The 21,367-nt window shown below is 45.3% G+C and overlaps 1 protein-coding gene across 1 annotated transcript in view; it reads right to left on the bottom strand.

The window, feature by feature from the left end:
- Window positions 1-1,518: 1,518 nt before the first annotated feature.
- Window positions 1,519-21,367, bottom strand: part of RSBN1L (round spermatid basic protein 1 like) — a 128,764-nt gene continuing 108,915 nt past the window's right edge. Inside the window, exons 6-8 of the mRNA XM_075345197.1 lie at window positions 19,909-20,076; window positions 7,240-7,348; window positions 1,519-5,009 (exon numbers count right to left, since the gene is read on the bottom strand). Coding sequence (XP_075201312.1) covers window positions 4,401-5,009; window positions 7,240-7,348; window positions 19,909-20,076 — 886 coding nt within the window. The 3' untranslated portion in view covers window positions 1,519-4,400. The remainder of the gene's footprint in view (window positions 5,010-7,239; window positions 7,349-19,908; window positions 20,077-21,367) is intronic.

The raw sequence follows: 21,367 nt of genomic DNA, 5'->3' as shown, positions 1-21,367 counted from the left end.
CACATCTGGACTCTGGAGAGCATACTGTATCTTGCTGCACGTTGTGCAATATGGTAGGTGACACGTTTGCACAAGCATCTGTGATACGTTGTTGTAGGTACTGCAATGTTGGTGGAGGGGTCGCATACACCTGCTGTTTGAAGTGACCTCACAGAAAGAAGTTCAATGGGGCCAGGTCAGGTGAGGTCACTCCACGCAGCCACCATACCCAATGACTTGTAGGAAGGTCTCCATGAGGTATCGCTTCACGTCCGCAGCCTTGTGAGTTTTACACGTTCTAATCATAGCATTTCTGTATGCAAGGTGTCGATTTGTATTGAATTGATGATGGCCAGCAACTTTGTAACTCACTTTTATTTTTTCTCTCTCTCGCTCCGTTTTCAAGATAAAAATGCTAGCTCCGTTGTTTTCCACCAGGTGGCGCAATAGGTGGTTTCATTGTGTAGCACATGGCTACTTTACTATACCTAGACACCACTTCTATGCCTATAGCTGCTGCCGTTCTCAACTTAATGGCGGTGGACACACTGTATATAGGATTTTCCATGTAACAGCATATTGTCAACTTAATAGTACATTCTGTTTCTCAGTCTTTAGGAGTTGAATTAGTTATTAAACCACGCTTATGTCTAACATTACAATGTTTAGAAATCATATGGTTCTGGGGCTGCTTGGATATGCAATACCAGTCATTGATTTCGTTCCCACCTCTTCTGCAAAGTAGATCCTCTCATTCAGGAAAGGACTCCTAGCCCTTGGTGTAATAGATTGGCAAGTACAAGTCATGTCAAAAGAGCTCACCATGGAATCTCGCCTTCAATATAGTCTTTTATTTGTCAGTAAAGTAATATAAATAGGAAGATTGATCAGATCCAATGTCATCAAATCCATCATTGTGCAAAGCATTACTACCTCACTTGTCTAGGCAGTATGTGGAACGCAGGTAAATGACAAAAGGTTTTTATTTAGAGACCCTGTAAATATATCCATTTATCGTCAGGTCTGATTACGATGATAAACCATTTATTACATGGAATACTACAAGAATACACCAGCAGACACTTCACTTTAAATAGGTGGTCTGCCTTAAATCACCTGAATGGAAAGGGTGTGCTAGTTGTGCACCCATTTATTATCCACACCAGAGAATGGCTGTAAAGTGTAGCGCTTCCCCCTGTACAGTACATGGATGCCTTGACTTGTAATTACGATTGCAGGAGGCTTCTCCATATCACTCATAACTAATCACGTCATCAGGGGAAAGGACAATCCTTTTAATAGGAGTATCACTAGGTATTAAACACTTTACATTTCAATGATTGTGTTGTCCATAGTAACCAATCACATTCTATAGGGTACTTTACACACTGTGACATCGCTAGCGATCTCATTAGCGATGTGAAATTCTAGATCGCAAGTGCGATCTTTTGAGATCGCACATGCGTAAAGTGACCTATATGCGATCTCAAATGATCGCACTTGCGATCTAGAATTTCACATCGCTAACGAGATCGCTAGCGATGTCGCAGTGTGTAAAGTACCCTTAAGTCAATATGCAATAGATTTAAAAAAAAAAAAATATCAACGTCTTAAGGTGAGGTGTGTGTGTGTATGGCATCAGGAGTGTTGTATTCACTGAAGAGGTCAGAGAAGTGTGGTCCTGGCCTCCCTCGAGTCAGTTTATATCAGTTTACCTTTGCTCTTGTATATAGTAGTGCAGTCCACTACACTACTCAATACAGAATGTATATTATGTGGAGAACGGATTCTCAACGTCAGAACGCGTGGTTAACGTACGCTACTGGCTGCCTATACGGTGGCAGTCAGGAAATCCTCTACTTATGCTACAGTGTGAACGCACCCTTAATTGTAAAAGTGTACCTTCCATAAGAGAGGCATTTTAGATAGAGACCTCTACTGTATATGGTGCCTTTAGGTGAGTGTAGAGTATTGAGAGCCAAAATCCAGTGGAATCTACAGATAAAGTTGATGTCCCTATTTCTCCTCACCACCTTTAATGGCAGATACTTGGGGAGAGACGGTTTGCTGTTAAATTTCTACAAGCCCTCTTCCTTGTTCTCAGGTATCTACCTACCCTCTCCTCATGGAGAGCATATACGGACTTAGCTGGGACATGCATTTTTATGAGGAGGTAAGGGGTAATAGCTGTCAGCTAGTGATGAGCAAGCACTACCATGTTCAGGAGCTCCTAATGAGCAGCTGGACACTCGGACGGGATCGACTTGTGTACTCAGTATAATGGACGTCAATGGGGAACTCAAGCATTTTTCTGGAAGATCTTTGGGAAAAATGCTTGAGAGTTTCCCTTTCACTTCCATTATATTTGGTACACAAGTCACTCCTGTTTGAGCGTCCAATCTGCTCTTTTCGAGCACATGAACATTATTGCTCATTCATTACTACTGTCAGCTTGATCGGGGAGTAGATATGTAAAGTAGTGACTTTTTCAAAAGATATTTATTAGATAACGGCACCATTGAAATGCGGGTTAGACAGGTGCTTCATGCCCACTAGGCTACCTTTAGGCATCTAATGGATGTATCATAGATGTGCCATAGTTTTACCACAGTAAGACTAAGGGTCCTTCACTGGGTTTCTTTGCAGCAAATCAAGGTTCACAGCACGCTTGACCCTACGTTCACTAGCTTACTTTGGGCTTATGTCCGAACACCCCAAAAATGGGAATCGGTAGTATGCACCGACAAGGCATTTTACTAGAAAGATACAGACAAAATCAGTGAGTGCGCTGTGTACATCATCTTCAGCCATGTAAGATGTTGTAAGCAAGGTAAAGTCGACTACATCTTGCTGCTCATCTCCAATAGGCGTATATGGACGAAATTGACGTACGACAGAGCACACAGCGACTCAGTTTGCATCATACTCCTGAATCCCATTTTATGGAGGTTCGGACATGAAGAACCGCAACTGAGCTATTGAACACAGGGTCAAGTGTGATGTGAACATAGCTTTACAGCAAAATTGCTTTGCATTTATGGCAAAAGTTCATCCACACCCCTGTTACTGAATGATGCTGTGATGCTTGATATTTCCACTAGAAAATCCCAAAATTCTACATTCACCCTTAACAAAAAACATTTTCTAGATGCATGCACATCACACAAGAATGTTGTGCTATTTGGCTACTATGAGCATTACATACCTGGATACAGTTTGTGAGTCGAGTGTATTCATGTGGAGAGTGAACCGCTCCCCATCCCCCTCCAGGGCAGTGACTGACAGGCTGCGGTGTATTCAGGCACACAGACAGCAGTCTGTCAGTCCCCTCCAAAGAGGCGTCTCATGAATACCGTGTATTCCTTCTGTGCTCCCAGTACCCAAAATTACTTTCTTTTACATTTTGGATATCAGGTGTACAATAATATATCATCCTGACATAGCGGAGTATATTCAGCATTGTAGTTTCAGCTCTGGTGTGCAGCTTCCTTTCTGTCATATGGCTACCTTACTGAGGGTGCAGTCCGTTAGACTGGAAGACATAGGTGTTGGGAGTGTGCATTTAGTTCTAATATAAACTCATTCTAGGCAGACAATAAATGACAACCTTTAGAATATTCAGAAGGATTTCCATTAATGAATATCTGAATAGAAGACTAAAGACGTGCCAGCACTATATCCAAGAAGGAACTCTAGATCGCAGCTCAGATGCCATCAGTGGACTCTTCTCAGCACTTTAGGGACCCACAAATGTAGGGTCTTGCATGTCTGAATGAGACGGGTGGGTCTGATGATCAAGAGCTGAATCCGCTCATAGTATAAATTAGGATTGTATTTTTAGGAATTGCCTTTGCATAATATGAAGTGTGCAGCTCTAGCTGGTGTTCTATATTACTACTGTACAATGCCATTACTAAGGAAGAACTGGAAATTATGACATTAGTTCCACAACTGTCGGCAAATAAAACCAAATGCATCGTAATGAACCTTTATTAGGTGGTTCACATTTCAGTATAAATCACACTAAAAAGATTTAAAAAAGCTATTTACACTACAGTGCTGACACCTTTAAAATGAAAAATTGATATAAATAAGCTCTATGGAAAAGCCGGAAATTGTCAAAAAGAATTCTGGCTCATCTTACAAAAAATATATATGTTAATGTCAGCTCTATCCTAAAACCTAAAACTGAAAACGTCAGAGACTTTATGTTAACCTGCAGTGTTTACAGTGCATCTGGCCCTAAGTGCTTTGATAGTTCACAGTTATGGACAGGCACTGAGGAATGTTACATCGCTACATAACTAGATTCAGTAACAGACTACAGAGCAAGCCGGAGCTTGGCCCTCGATTTACCAATCTTTACATTATTATTATTACGTCATGTAGAGTCAAAAGGAAAACAAAACTATATACAGATTTTAGCACAGAGGTTCCTCTTCTGTCCGCACATTTGGGTTTGTTGATACAGGTCGCCGTGTGTCATCTCTACTTTCTGCAGAGTCCGTGTTAATTAGTCCCAAGAGGGACTCCCTCCCGCTCTTGCTCTGGGGGTCCTTAATATGCTCAGTCTTCATTGTATAGGTCACACATTCTGTGGCTGTGGTGGAGACAGGTGGAAGGATTATATTGCCAAAAGCCTCATTAATTTGGTGGGGTGACACTGGCTCCCGTTTTACTTGCTGGGTTTTTTGCTCAAGGTCCTTCAGCTGCCAGATGTTAGAACACTGTACATGAGAGGGAATTGTGCTGGGTGCACAGAATATATTGTCTTCTCTCCCAACATGTGGTTTGATCTCACTTTCTCTCGGAGCTTCTTCCAAAGTACTGCTTTTCTGAGCCAATTCTGGATGGTACATCTTGAGTCGGATATGCCATGCGAGGCTACATACCGCTGACACGGTCTTGAACTGGTGCACGACGTTTCTTGGGATGAAGTAGATGTCGTCATCATATAACTGAATCCTAGCGTAGCGTATGCCTTCTCTCCGCAGCTGATTTAGCTTCGCGTCATCAACCCATTGGACACACTGAAATTAAAACACAAGGCTTATTGATTAGCGGGAAGTTGTAAAAATATAGTAAAAGCTTAGATATTGCAGTGTATAAAGGGTTTGTTAACCAGCAATCTATCTTGCTTCTGTCCCGGTGAATAAGCAATATAATCAAAGTAGGGAGATTAGAAAACATACAAGCCACAAGCTCATTGAAAAAGACGAGCAAGTACTACAGCATGTGGCTCATAAGCTGCTAACCCATTCACTTTCTACAGAACTGCCTCTGGAAGTGACCTCAGCAAATCAACTGGGCATTGGAAACTGGTTGCACTGGTGGAGGAGCTGCCTGCAATCCTATCACCACCCTGCACTATGGTAATTGATGGCTGGAGTGGTCGAAAACGCTATCACTGAGCAGTGGAAGCATGTTGTCAGGAGTGATTAACTACATCTCGTCATCTCAGATGCCTGGACCAGAATGCAGTGCCTACTGTAATTTTGGAGAAGGGAGAATGGTATGGGGCCTGGATTTCACGATTTGGGTGGGCGACTTATTTCTGAAGGTGTGTGAGAACCATTTACGGAAGGCCCTTTTCTATTCCAGCAGGAAAGGCACAAAAGCAATGTCCACAATGGCAGGGTGTGATAAGGTCATGTGCAGAAACCAAACCCATTGGGGATGAACTGAATTCAGATGGGAAACCGTTCAGTACGATGTGTAATCGTAATGGGAAATTCCTGCTCATTGTGCGCCCAAGATTCCTCTGGGTGGACAGCCATCTTGATACACAGGCTCAGAGGACAAAGAAGCTTCACCACCACTGGTGCAGATTCAGGCACTGAATTCACACCCTATGGGAATGGAGATCATGTCCGTTGTGTACACATCATACAGATAGGCAGTTATATGCACTGCGCGGGTGCAATACACACTGCTTTTCCACAGCACATCCTCCATTTAACCCATTCTTTCCACAGCTAATGTCCATCTTTGTGCCTTTGTTTTTTCCTCCCCTACTTTCAAAAACTATAACTATTTTTTCATCCATATAGCAGTATAACATTGACAATTTCTTTAGTTTTTTTTGTTTTTTTTTTTAAACACATTTAAACACAATTTTATTTAAACAATAGGTAATTTCTAATGACATATGCCCCTTAATGTATTATCCAAAGTTTAGAATGTGGCCATGCCCCTTAATGTTGGTTAGGATAGTCAATCATTCCAGGCAAATGGCCGATCAGTTTTACCAGTCTGAAAAGCTTTTCTTCCCGTTGGGTTGAACATCTTAGGCTATGTGCCCACGGGGACATTGTCCTGCGGATATATCCGCAAGACATTCCGCAGGTGCTCCCAGAAATCCGCAACAGAACTTTCTCTGTTTCAATGCTGTGGATATACAGCGGAATGTCGTGCGAATATGGTGCGGGCATTCTGCATTGAGGATACAGTACCATGGCTTCGGCACTGCATCCTCAATGCAGAACAAGTGCTGCAGTGATCGGGGTGCTCATACTTACCTCCATCATGCAGCACCTCGCTTTCCGGCGGCCGGGTCACTCTGTCGTCTGCTGCACTGTGCTGGAGAAGGTGGGCGGGCCTGAACTAGCTCCGGCTGTCACATGACCGGAGCTCGTGCAGGCTCCGCCCACCTCTTCCTTCCTGTACCTGGCTGGATCCACCGCGCTGCTGCCGCTACACCGGACGAAGAAAGTGACTCGGGTCTCTATCAAGGCAGGTAAGTATATGGGACCCTGCGTAGAAATCCGCAACAATAATTGACATGCTGCAGATTTTTCCGCACGAAAATCCGCACTATTTCCGCTGCGGAAAAATCCGCAGCGTGGGCACAGCATTTCCCAAATGCCATAGAAATGGCTGGGGAGTAGCTGTGCTGCAGATTTCTGGAAAATCCGCGGCTTTTCCGCGAGAAATCCGCAGCAAAATCCGCGCATTTTCCGCAGCGTGGGCACATAGCCTTAATCTGGAGCATTATAGGGAACTAAATTTCAAAAACACTTTATGGGTTCTCCTCGCTTCTGCATCAGGAAGAGAGTGGCAAAGGCTATGCCTTATAAACATATCTGCCAAGATGTGAAATGTGCAGTGGAATAAGACATGGGCCCGATACCTGCAGTCTCATTCAAGTAAACCCCTCTCAATGCCCATCATCAGCCCAACTCACTTCCAGATGCAGAAATGAGCACCCTTTACAAACACCACAATGGACTGGAAGGAAATAAGTCTAGAAATATCCGTTACCTGGGACAGCGGGGGTTCATGCAAGTCTAGCTGCAACCTTTGTACCACCTCTAAGAAATCTTCAGCATGAAAACATATTACATCTTTGGTTATCCGAGGCTGTTCATTCCTTAATTGTGGGTAAAGAAAATAGATTAGAATAGCAGCACTATTATATACATTTCATTTACCATACCTCATCCAGTGAATAAAGTTTCAAACAAATGACAAACCGTTCTCCATAGAACTTAATGAACACCAACTGTCATCTCTTATTTCAGTAATGGAGAAAATCTGTATTCAGTGAAGACACATTTTTTCCTGAGAATTTTGAGAACAATCAGGCCAGTAGAAGAAATATGCCAATTTCCCTGAAAATGTATACTACAATTTATTTTTAAATATGTTCACATGTACTATTAATTTAAAGAGGAAAAAACAATCTGGAGGTTATCCTTTAAACACAATTAAATCAATGTAGGATATCGTTTCTAATTTGCTTCGAGTGATTATTGCAGCATTTTCCGCCCATTCAAATGAAACGTTAAAAAAAACAAAAAAAAAACCACTGCATTTATAAACTGCATGTTCCTTGCAAACATTCTGATAGTGCAGAAAAATCTGCTGTAAATACTCAATGTGTGCCCATAACCTTATAGGTGCCACTAATAGGGGGCAAAAAACATCATCACTCTGGGGGGAAAAAAAAATAGAATGCCCTGAACATCCATGTTCTATAGTTAAGATCTTAGGAATCCCTTTCTATTTTTTTTCCTCTCCAAAAAAGGTAGAATCGGATCTAACGACTGCCATTTCTATTTTACACCCATCTTCTTGGGTGACTACTACTAGCTCTCATGGCAGCAGTTGCAGGTGTATAACAGCACCAGAATCTGCCATGTAAGGAGCAGCCCATCTCTGGAGATTCCTCAATGGGAGCCTTTATTTTTCCCCTGCATGACGTTGCCCAATCATAAACAGGAGCTGTCATGCATGAGAAGGCTGGAGGTTGATAAAAAGTAAAACCCTCACCCAGACAGAAGCAGCTCCTGGTGTGATATGGTAAGTCTCATGTCTAACCAGGTCACACAGATGTAACTGCTGGTGACGGCTGTGCAGGGGGGAGGAATGCAGCACTGTGTGACCATACAAACACCTCTCCACATCCATCTCAGGCATCAGGGAATTATGTGCCGGTACCTGGAATTGATGCAGAGCGCTGTGTGTGACAAACTCATCTCAGCACTTTCGTGCTGTGAGAAGAAATAAAAATATATGTATTATTCAGATCTTCAGCCGCTTCATCATGATCTTTGCCATGTAAAATATGGTGAAAAAGTCCTCTTTAATATGATGCAATATTATAATCACTAATCGCAGAAAATGTAGAGGTATGGTTTTTGTGTATAAAGAGAACCTGTCATCAGGATTTTATACCCCACACTGATGACACATGTAAAGGTGCTTTAAAGGCCGAGTACATTTTTACCTTTGTTGCAGAAATTCATAGTTGAAGTTGTATGATAATGAGTTGTACCCATATGTAGAGCACAAAGGGTCTGTCACCAGCCTAACTAAAGGGTCTCCCATGCCGGAGCTAATATGTGGGAATATAAGTGTACACTGCCTCCTGGGTATAGGAGTTAGGGCAGAATGTCACCCAATATCGGTCATCAATAAGTTTACTTTTGGGTACCAGTCTCTATAATATAGACACACTTTTGCATGTGCATACAAAACGGATTATAAACGTGCCTATGTCCTGAAGGATTTTACCGATAAGATATTTTTTTTTTCACTTTCGTTTTTACTTCTTCAGTGTGGTTCTAAAAAAGAAAAAAAAAAAAAAGAAAGACTGCTATAACCTGCATTGTCTCCCAGTATTTTAGTAGTGTATTTTTCCATGGGTTTTTGCATATCAAAGGTTGATATCCGCAGTGCTGGTCACAGAATCACCGTTGGCACTGAGCTGCATAGAGAGGCATGCCGGGAGGGCACAGATTATATCCTCGCAGCATCCTTCCTTCCTATATGTGACACACACAGGCCTGTGACATCGTGATGTCATGAGTTTCCATGGCAATGCCCCAAAAGTGATTCACACTTACCATCCCCCATTTAGGAACACAGGACTGGCTGTTTTTTATATGCTAGCATTATAGAATTGGGCAGGGATTTCTATACAGCAATCTTTTTTTTTTTTCTCTTCTAATCTTATTTTCTGCCCATACATTGTATTTTTGTACATGATTATTGGGGTAGCCATCTTGCTCACTCAGGTATATTCAGTACTTCTAATGCCTTTGATGTAGAAAGACGCTTAAACCAGGCCACCTGTCTCATCATCTGGAGATAGGTGAGGGACCAGCATTTTTTACAAGTAAAATATATCTTTGTACCGTGTTAGCCAGTAGAGATAAAAAAATTTGTTTAAAAGAACCGAAGTCCTCAGTGGTTGATACCTTTTAATGGCTAACTGATAAGATGGTAATAATTGCAAGCTTTCGAGACTAATCAGGTCTCTTCATCAGGCTCAGTATAACACAACATCTGAAGAGTCACATATTTATACACAACAGGACATAGAATAGTGCAGTAAAAAAAAAAAGGTTATATGAAACAGAACTATCACTATGGCAGGGGGCAAACTGTTGTAGCCATAAATTTTGCTGCAGTTCAGTGTGAAAGTTTTATTGTCCTCTGATAAGGGTCTGGTCCGGGCTGTGACACGCTCGGATGGTCAGAGGAGCACATCTTAACTGATGTAAAAAGACATGAATCCATGAGACACATTCATTCATTCCTGCTCTGAATGTGTCAAAGGTCATCATAAGTTTGTACTCCCATAGTCTCCTGTCTCTCTGGGACTTGAAATTTCCTTTCAATACCAGCAATTTCATGTCCATGATGCTGTGGTCTGAGTTACAAAAATGTTTGGCCACAGGTAGATCCATCCTTTTTTCTTTAATTGTGTGGCGGTGAGAATTCATCCTTGTCCTGAGCTGTTGTCCTGTCTCCCCTACATACAGACTCCCAGTTGGACATTTGGTACATATAATTAAGTACACCACATTGGTTGTGGTGCAGCTGAAGGTACCTGGGATCTTGTAGTCCTGATGTGATCTGGGAATCTTTATCTTGTCCGTTGTCAATATTAATGGACAGGTCTTGCATTTTTTCTGGTTGCAGGGAAATGTTCCTGTTGGTGTTGGAGAGGACAGGGAGCTTCTGACAATGATGCTTCTTAGATTTCGGGGCTGTCTAAAACACAGAAGTGGGGGGTCTGGAAAAATAGATTATAACCAGGCATCTTTTTGCAGTAATGGTTGTAGTTTCCGTGCAGCTCCTCTAAACACCTCCAGATGTGGATTGTAGGTGACTACAAGAGGGACCCGGTTGTTTTCTTCTTTAGTTTTATAATGTAGGAGATGGTTTCTTGATATTCTGGTGGCTCTTGTAATCTGGTTTTCAATTGTTCTTGGGTGGTAGCCTTGATTCAGAAAGGTCTTTCTGAGGCCCTCAAGGTGATTGTCTCTATCTGTACTGTTGGAACATATCCGATTGTACCTGATAGCCTGGCTGTATACAATAGAGTTTTTTATGTGTTTTGGATGAAAACTGTCCCATTTCAGGTATGTTGGACGGTCAATTGGCTTCTTGTACAGGGATGTCTGAATTTCATTGTTCTGTAGTTTAATGATGGTGTCCAAGAAGTTGATTTCAGTGCAGGAGTAGTTGAGTGTTAGGTTGATGGTGGGATGAAACTGATTAAATTGTTCATGGAAGGTCTTCAGCTGCTGCTCAGACTCTGTCCAGATGATTAAAATATCGTCAATGTAACGGTAGTAGGCCAGAGGCCTGATAGGACAAGAGGATAAAGTCACTCTCAAGCTTGGCCATGAAAAGATTTGCATATTGTGGTGCCATTTTGCTTCCCATTGCAGTCCCAGTCTCCTGTAGATATATGGCATTGTCAAATGCAAAGTAATTATGGGTGAGGATGAATTTTGTAAGCTTCACCACAGAATTGGCATCAGTTCCTGTATTTTCCAGGAAAATTTTGCAAGCATTTAATCCATCCTGGTGTGGAATATTCGAGTACAAGGATTCCACATCCATGGTAGCAAGGATGGTTCCCTCTGGAAGAGGAACTATTGCTGATAGTTTTTTCAATAGGTCAGTAGTGTCCTAGATGTAGCTGGTTGTATCCCTTACCAAGGGTTTAAGGATACCCTCTACCCATCCAGAGACTTGTTCAGTGAGGGTGCCCACACATGAAATGATGGGTCTTCCTGGGTTTCCAGATTTGTGAATTTTGGGAAGCATGTAGAATGTGCCTATTCTTGGACTCACCGGTATCAGTTCATCAGTTCTTATGGATATGTCAGGCAGACCAGAGGCCAACTTGTTAAGTTCCTTGTAATAGTCCTGTGTAGGGTCAGACTCCAATTTCTTATAGTAGCGTGTGTCCATCAGTTGTCTGTGTGCTTCCTTCATGTAGTCTGATTTGTTCATCATGACTATTGCACCCCCCTTGTCTGCAGGTTTAATGATGATTTCTTTGTTGGTTTTCAAAGATTTTATGGTGCTTCTCTCCTGGGCACTGATGTTGGATGGTTGCCTCCTGTGTGTGTCTAGGAAAGTGGATTTTACCAAATGTCTGAAAGTGTCTATATAGTTATCCAGATGAGGGTTGCGTCCTGGTGGAGGTGTCCAATCTGATCTTTTCCTGGTTGTCAAGATCCATCTTCCTTCAGTCTGGGTGGATTCTGAAACATCTGCATCGCTAAAATATTCCCTCAGACGTAGTCTCCTGAAGTAATCTTCCAAGTCGCTGCAGAGTTCAATTTTGTCTAGAGCTTTAGTAGGACAAAATGAGAGTCCTCTAGAAAGCACATTAAGTTCCACTTTGTTTGGTTTGTAATCCGAGAAATTGATAACACAGTTAGATGCTTTTGTGTCTTGAATGGAGTGGTTGTCCAAGTTGTCAGGTTTTGGTTTTGTTCTCCACCTGTTTGTATTAAGTCCTGAATTGAGGCGCAGTCTATGTAGCTTCTTTTCCTTGTTGTGGATCAGAAGGGTTCGTAGTCTGTAATAGTATTGTTGTACTTTTTGTTCTGTGCTTTCTGGTAGTGTCTTCCTTTGTGTTTCAAATTCCCTCTGGATTTTACTCTTGATGCTGTAGAAGACATGCAAAAGGCGGTTCCTTAGTCTCTCAGAAGTCCTGTGACAAAGGTTTTGTGCATAATGGGTATTGTAGGTATGTAGAATTGGGTTTGTAATCCAGAGTCCTTTGGGGATCAGATTCTCCTTTTTGCATTTGGATAAGAAAAAAAGAGAATTTTGTTACTTACCGTAAATTCTTTTTCTTATAGTTCCGACATGGGAGACCCAGACCATGGGTGTATAGCTTCTGCCTCCGGAGGACACACAAAGTACTACACTCAAACGTGTAGCTCCTCCCTCCGGGCTATATACACCCCCTGGATGACAATCTAAGCAGTTCAGTGCAAAAGCTGAAGGAGGACATCCACCCATAAGTAGAGATAGAGTAAAACTCGGAAAAACCGGAACCTCTGTCTACAACAACAGCCGGTGTTAAACACACGGAACAAGAACTGCCAACAGGCAACAGGGAGGGTGCTGGGTCTCCCATGTCGGAACTATAAGAAAAAGAATTTACGGTACGTAAACAAAATTCTCTTTTTCTTCATCGTTCCTCATGGGAGACCCAGACCATGGGACATCTCAAAGCAGTCCATGGGTGGGAAATAAACAAAACTGAGAAGTAGGCAAAACCTAACTTCACAAGTGGGCGACAGCTGCCTGAAGGATGCGTCTGCCCAAGCTCGCATCTGCCGAAGCATGAGCATGCACTTGGTAGTGCTTCGAAAAGGTGTGCAGACTAGACCAAGTGGCAGCCTGACAAACCTGCTGAGCCGTAGCCTGGTGCCTGAAAGCCCAGGAGGCACCGACAGCTCTGGTCGAGTGCGCCTTTATCCCTGGCGGTGGGGGCACCTGAGAACACTGGTAGGCATCGGAGATGGCCGACCTAATCCAACGAGCTAGGGTCGGCTTAGAAGCCGAGAGACCCTTGCGCTGACCCGTGGTTAGCACAAAAAGTGAGGTGCACCGCCTAAAAGCGGCGGTGCGTGACACATAGATTCGGAGCGCCCGCACCAAATCCAAGGTATGCAACGCCTTCTCAAAGCGATGCACAGGGGCCGGACAAAGGGAAGGCAATGAAATGTCCTGGTTAAGGTGGAAAGGAGATACCACCTTAGGGAGAAAATCCGGAGTCGGACGGAGAACCACCTTGTCTTGGTGAAACACCAAAAAAGGTGACTCCGAAGAGAGTGCAGCCAAATCAGAGACTCTCCTGAGAGAAGTTATGGCTACTAGAAAAAACACTTTCTGTGAAAGTCTAAACAAAGGAACCTCCCTAAGAGGCTCAAAGGGAGGTTTCTGTAAAGCCGTGAGGACCAGATTAAGATCCCAAGGATCCAAGGGCCGCCGGTAAGGAGGAATGATGTGAGATGCGCCCTGCATGAAGGTGCGCACCTGAGCCAGTCGGGCGATACGCCGCTGGAATAATACCGACAGAGCCGACACCTGTCCCTTGAGGGAATTGAGGGACAGTCCTAGCTGCAGACCGGACTGTAGAAAGGACAGGATGGTCGGCAAGGAGAACGGCCAAGGAGCATGGCCGGAAGAGCGACACCAGGACAGGAAAATCTTCCAAGTCCTGTGGTAAATCTTGGCCGAGGAAGACTTCCGAGCCTGAGTCATAGTGGAGATGACCTCAGAAGGAATGCCTGAAGCCGTCAGGATCCAGGACTCAAGAGCCACGCTGTCAATCTGAGAGCCGCAGAATTCTGGCGGAAGAACGGACCTTGAGAGAGAAGGTCTGGGCGGTCCGGGAGATGCCACGGCATTTCTACGGACAGACGGAGCAGATCTGGGTACCAAGCTCGCCTGGGCCAGTCCGGAGCAATGATTATGACCCGACGGCCCTCCATTCTGATCTTGCGCAGAACCCTGGGCAAGAGAGCTAGAGGGGGAAACACATAGGCCAGACGGAACTGGGACCAATCTTGAACCAGCGCGTCCGCTGCGAAGGCCTGAGGATCGTGGGAGCGAGCCACGTAAACCGGAACCTTGTTGTTGTGCCGGGATGCCATTAGGTCCACTTCCGGAGTGCCCCACTTGCAGCAGATTGACCTGAACACTGCCGGATGAAGGGCCCACTCGCCGCTGTCCACGGTTTGACGGCTGAGATAATCGGCCTCCCAGTTTTCTACGCCTGGGATGTGGACCGCGGATATGGTGGACTTGGAGTCCTCCGTCCACTGAAGGATTCGTTGAACTTCCAACATTGCCAGGCGGCTGCGAGTCCCACCCTGGTGATTGATGTAGGCAACCGCTGTCGCGTTGTCCGACTGGACTCAAATGTGCTTGCCCGCCAACAGGTGGTGAAAGGCTACGAGAGCTAGAAGAACAGCCCTGATTTCCAGCACGTTGATCGAGAGGGCTGATTCGGACGGAGTCCAAGTGCCCTGTGCTCGGTGGTGGAGAAATATTGCCCCCCAGCCGGAGAGGCTGGCATCCGTGGTGAGGATCACCCAGGACGGAGTCAGGAAGGAGCGTCCCTGTGACAGAGAGAGGGGCCGAAGCCACCACTGAAGAGAGCTCCTGGTCTGCGGCGACAGAGCCACTAGCCTGTGCAAGGAAGAGGTCCGCTTGTCCCAACAGCGGAGAATGTCCAGCTGCAGAGGACGCAGATGGAACTGGGCAAAGGGAACCGGTTCCATTGACGCCACCATCTGACCCAGCACCTGCATGAGGTGCCTGATGGAATGACGGCGGGGCTTCAACAGAGAGCGCACCGCCAGATGAAGGGACTGCTGTTTGACTAAGGGCAGCTTCACAAGTGCCGGCAGAGTCTCGAATTGCATCCCTAGGTACGTAAGTTCCTGGGTCGGGGTCAGAGTGGACTTGGGCAGATTGACAAGCCACCCGAATTGAACAAGCGTGGCGAGAGTGAGCGAAACACTCCGCTGGCAGTCTGCACTGGATGAGGCCTTGACTAGAAGGTCGTCCAGGTAGGGGATTACTGCCAACCCCTGGAGATGCAGGACCGCAACCACTGCTGCCATGACCTTGGTGAAAACCCGAGGGGCTGTGGCTAACCCGAAGGAGAGAGCCACAAATTGGAAATGTTCCTCTCCGATTGCAAAGCGTAGCCAACGCTGGTGTGAAACCGCAATAGGCACATGCAGATAGGCATCCCTGATGTCGATGGATGCTAGAAAATCTCCTTGGGTCATTGAGGCAATGACCGATCTCAGAGATTCCATGCGAAAGCGCCGCACCTGAACATGCTTGTTGTGAAGCTTAAGATCCAGGATGGGCCGGAAGGAACCGTCCTTCTTGGGGACTAGGAAGAGGTTTGAGTAGAAACCTCTGAACCGTTCCCGGGCGGGAACCGGAACAATTACTCCGTTGGCTTGCAAGGATGCCACGGCCTGAGAGAAGGCGGCGGCCTTGGAGCAGGGGGGAGTGGACAGAAAAAATCTGTTTGGCGGGCTGGAAGAAAATTCTATCCTGTAGCCGTGGGAGATGATATCCCGCACCCACTGATCGGAGACGTGTTGAAACCACACGTCGCCAAAGTGGGAGAGCCTGCCACCGACCAAGGACGTTGCTGGCGCAGCCAGATAGTCAAGAGGAGGCTGCCTTAGTGGCAGCGGCTCCTCCGTTCTTCTGAGGACGCGGTTTCGCGCGCCAGTTGGGTTTGCCATCCTTGGCTGAGGTAGTGGACGAAGCTGAGGGCTTAGAGGATGACCAGTTAGAGGAACGAAAGGAACGAAACCTCGACTGGTTCCTGCCCTGGACAGGTTTTCTGGTTTTAGTTTGTGGCAAGGAAGTACTCTTCCCGCCAGTAGCTTCCTTAATGATTTCATCCAGTTGTTCACCGAACAGCCGGGACCCAGTAAAGGGGAGCCCAGCAAGGAACTTCTTAGAAGAAGCGTCTGCCTTCCACTCTCGAAGCCACAAAATCCTGCGGATCGCGAGAGAATTAGCGGAAGCCACCGCCGTGAGGTTAGAAGCCTCCAGAATGGCAGACATGGCGTAGGATGAAAAAGCCGAAGCCTGGGAGGTTAAGGCAACCATCTCGGGTATAGAGTCCCTGGCGAGGGAATGTATCTCCGCCAGAGAGGCAGAGACTGCCTTAAGAGCCCACACTGCTGCAAAAGACGGGGAGAACGAGGCTCCTGCCGCCTCATATACAGATTTGGCCAGAAGGTCAACCTGGCGGTCAGTGGGATCTTTAAGAGAGGTGCCATCGGCCACAGATACGACTGTCCGGGCTGAGATTCTAGACACCGGAGGGTCAACCTTTGGGGACTGAGCCCACTCCTTAACCACCTCAGGTGGAAAGGGAAAACGGTCATCAGAGCCACGCTTTGGAAAGCGTTTGTCAGGACAGGCCCTGGGCTTGGTAACAGTGGTCTGAAAACTGGAGTGGTTAAAAAACGTACTCCTAGCTCTCTTAGGAGAGGTAAACTGGTGTATTTCTACCAGAGAGGCTTGTTCCTCTGACACTGGTGGATTGAGGTTCAGTACGGAGTTAACGGATGCAATCAAGTCATCAACATCCGCATCACCCTCAGATAAGTCAATGGGATACATAGAGGTAGCGTCTGAGCCCACAGTAAAAGTATCTTCCTCGCCTTGCACCTCAGCTCGTGAATCAGAGCCGTGGGACGAGGAAGGAGAGGGGTCCCTGCGTCTCCGTTTAGGAGGACGGGGTCCTAAAACATGCTCTGAGAGCTCTGCAGAGCTCGGAGCAGCAGAGGCGCCCTGAGAAGGGGGCTGATGCATGGTCAGCAGAGTCCGGGACAGCTGTCCCAGGGAGTCGGCAAAAGACTGGGAAATAGCTCTGGAAAAAGATGCTACCCAAGCCGGGGGTTCAGCCACCGGGGCCGGAGCAGCCGGAGGGACCCCTGAGGAGGCTCCAGGCTGAGGCACCACCATGTTAGAGCAGGCATCACAATGTGGATATGTGCTCGGTTCTGGCAGAATGAGCTGACATGCAGTGCATATAGCGTACAGCTTAGCAGCCTTCTTGCTCCTAGTGACAGACATGCTGCTGAGGTGGAGACTCTGCAGTAAGAATACACTGCTGTAGAATGCCTGAGGTGTATAATAAAGCCCACAACCAGAGGTTGTGGCTTACCAGACCGATTCCTGTGTGCCCTCCGGATTCCACAGCTCGGACCCCCAGTGAAGCGTGCAGCTGCAGCAGCCAGCGCCGATCAGCATGTGAACGCTGAGAAAATGGCGCTGGAGTGAGGAGGGGGGGCGGAGATTAGCCCAAGAGCGGGAACCGGAGGGCCAAGGAGAGATACAGGGGAGGGAACATCTCCTCAGAAAGGAGTGTCCTCCCCTATGCTGAACGGCCGGTGGGCAGCGCCGCAGTGCTCCCCTGCATGACTGACATGCAGGGGAAGCTGAAAACGAAACTAGGCCGCAACTGAAGCCGGGGCCTAGATTTTCACATGCGGCCGACGAGCAGGCACCGTCGGCGCGGTTCTCAGGATAAATCCAGAGAACCGGCCGGAAATCACAGTACAGTCAAAAGACACACTCTCCCCTTAATAAATGTACCCGGGAACCCTGAAAAATGTCTCAATACTTAGCTTTGAGACGCAGGGCCAAGTCCCTGGGAGGGGATTAAACGCTCCATCCAGCAGGATCCGACAGGGCTGCGGAAGGAGACCGGTCTCCTGCAAAGCAGAGAGAACCGTGATGGCTCCCACTTCAAGCCAGAGCCCGAGGGATGGTGAAGGAGCGCGGCATGTGAAGGCTCCAGCCTTGTAAAGTCAACCTTAACAACACCGCCGACACAGTGGAGTGAGAAGGGACATGCCGGGAGTCCAGACTGGACCCGCTTTTCTTCCAAATCCTTGAAAAAAATCTTAAAAAAAAAATAAAAATCAGAGAATGCATGTGTGTGTGTGTGACCTCCTGAACACAAAGCATTGAACTGGTTAGATTGTCATCCAGGGGGTGTATATAGCCCGGAGGGAGGAGCTACACGTTTGAGTGTAGTACTTTGTGTGTCCTCCGGAGGCAGAAGCTATACACCCATGGTCTGGGTCTCCCATGAGGAACGATGAAGAAATATGTCGCTGTCCAGTTGTGCGCGTTTCTTCAGAAGTGTCTTTAGTTCCATAAAGATGCGGTACATTCTGGTATCCTCCATTTTGATACAAGTAAAATATATCTATCTTTGTACCGTGTTAGCCAGTAGAGATAAAAAAAATTTGTTTAAAAGAACTGAAGTCCTCAGTGGTTGATACCTTTTAATGGCTAACTGAAAAGATGGTAATAATTGCAAGCTTTCGAGACTACTCAGGTCTCTTCATCAGGCATGGTATAACACAAAATCTGAAGAGTCACATATTTATACACAACAGGACATAGATTAGTGCTGAATCAAGGCTACCACCCAAGAACAATTGAAAACCAGATTACAAGAGCCACCAGAATATCAAGAAACCATCTCCTACATTATAAAACTAAAGAAGAAAACAACCGGGTCCCTCTTGTAGTCACCTACAATCCACATCTGGAGGTGTTTAGAGGAGCTGCACGGAAACTACAACCATTACTGCAAAAAGATGCCCGGTTAAAATCTATTTTTCCAGACCCCCCACTTCTGTGTTTTAGACAGCCCCCAAATCTAAGAAGCATCATTGTCAGAAGCTCCCTGTCCTCTCCAACACCAACAGGAACATTTCCCTGCAACCAGAAAAAATGCAAGACCTGTCCATTAATATTGACAACAGACAAGATAAAGATTCCCAGATCACATCAGGACTACAAGATCCCAGGTACCTTCAGCTGCACCACAACCAATGTGGTGTACTTAATTATATGTACCAAATGTCCAACTGGGGGTCTGTATGTAGGGGAGACAGGACAACAGCTCAGGACAAGGATGAATTCTCACCGCCACACAATTAATGAAAAAAGGATGGATCTACCTGTGGCCAAACATTTTTGTAACTCAGACCACAGCATCATGGACATGAAATTGCTGGTATTGAAAGGAAATTTCAAGTCCCAGAGAGACAGGAGACTATGGGAGTACAAACTTATGATGACCTTTGACACATTCAGAGTAGGAATGAATGTGTCTCATGGATTTATGTCTTTTTACATCAGTTAAAAGATGTGCTCCTCTGACCATCCGAGCGTGTCACAGCCCGGACCAGACCCTTATCAGAGGACAATAAAACTTTCACACTGAACTGCAGCAAAATTTATGGCTACAACAGTTTGCCCCCTGCCATAGTGATAGTTCTGTTTCATATAACCTTTTTTTTTTTTACTGCACTATTCTATGTCCTGTTGTGTATAAATATGTGACTCTTCAGATTTTGTGTTATACCATGCCTGATGAAGAGACCTGAGTAATCTGGAAAGCTTGCAATTATTACCATCTTTTCAGTTAGCCATTAAAAGGTATCAACCACTGAGGACTTCGGTTCTTTTAAACAAATTTTTTCAGCATTTTTAGACGCTTAAGATGCAATTTACACCTTGTACTCCTGGTCAACATTTCTATAGAGTGTGTGATTAATGTATAGCATGAAATAACCCACAGCCGCTATGACTTACCATTCTCCACAATGCACAGCCTTCAGCACACCCACAGCTGCCGTGGTCTGTCGCTCAAACCCCTGCCCTATGTGGTCAGCATGTGCTCTTGTCCTATCTTCAAATAACATTTCCCGAGGCTCGCTAGCTCGAGGTAGGTACTGCAGGTTTTTTATTTCATTGGTAGTCCTGGTGAAAAGATCACAAAAGAAGATTGTGAAGGTCACAGATAGTCCTTGTCCACAGAACGCTATTAATCATGCAGCACTTCTCATACCACATTTAATTGGGAAACACAATCTCTACATACAAAACGTTTAGCCAGGAAACGCAGCAAAGTAAGAATGCTTTCAAAAATAGAAGTGTTAATTATTTTTATCAATTAAAATGCACAATGAGTGATCACAAGATAAGTTAAATCAATATTTGATGTGACCACTACCTTCACAACGGAATCAATTCTGATAGGTACGTTTGTACAAAGTTAGAAATTCTGTAGGATTATAATCAGGTGTATGAATTACCAGTTTTAGCAACCAAGCAATAATGATTTTCATATGTAGCTTAAAACACATTAACTGAAACAGAAACTGCTGTGTAGGAGGCTTAAAACTGGGTGAGGAACAGAAACTCTGCTACAAAGGTTAGGTTGTGTAAAACAGTTGTGTCATACACCAATGCAAGACTGAGCACAGCAACACCACAAGGTAGTTCTACTGCATCATCACAGTCTCTTCCAAGGAAAGATTTCAAAGCAACTGGCGTATCAAGATGTTTTGAAGAAGCCTCATGAAATGGGTAATGTTAAGGACCGTAGACGCAGTGGTGGGCCATGGGAACTTGCAAATAAACGACACACCATGCTTACTACTCTTTAAAAATCGTCAATGTCCAGCAGTGCCATCAGCTCAGAAGTGCCAGCAACCAGTGGGACCCAGCTATACCCATATACTGTTTGCCAGGCCAAAAGTGATCTTCATGCAAGGATTGTGGTCAAAAGCAATACCGTCAACATTGAAACAAGGCTAAGCAATTCAACTATGCACAAAAAAAAGGAACTGAGGAAAAATGGCAGCAAGTGCTTTTGACTGGTAAGTCAAATATTTTACATTTTGACTCATCAGAAAGCGAGTTGCCAAAGCAATGGAGAGTGGCACATTAATGAATGTCTGCAGGCAACAGTGAAGAACGATGGAGGCTCCTTATAGGCTTGAGGACCCATTTCAACAAATGGAGGTGGGAATTTGGTCACAATTAATGGGCATATACATGACTTTGTAAAAATAAAAAAAAATGTGCCTAAGCACTAACCAGCAGATAGTTTCTACCTACCTGTTGTGCTAATGCCGCTCTTCGCTGGTACAAAGTGGTCACAGATCGCTCTGGCTGATGTCACATCAACAGAGCGGTGGCTTCTTTTCCACTCTGCTTTGTTGACATTGAGGGAGTGCTGACATCATGCTGATTGATAGCTAGCTCC

This window comes from Anomaloglossus baeobatrachus, chromosome 4 (assembly GCF_048569485.1).
Source record: "Anomaloglossus baeobatrachus isolate aAnoBae1 chromosome 4, aAnoBae1.hap1, whole genome shotgun sequence".
NCBI lineage: Eukaryota > Metazoa > Chordata > Amphibia > Anura > Aromobatidae > Anomaloglossus > Anomaloglossus baeobatrachus.
Note: the sequence above shows the minus strand (reverse complement) of the source record. Positions and strands in the feature narration are given on the sequence as shown.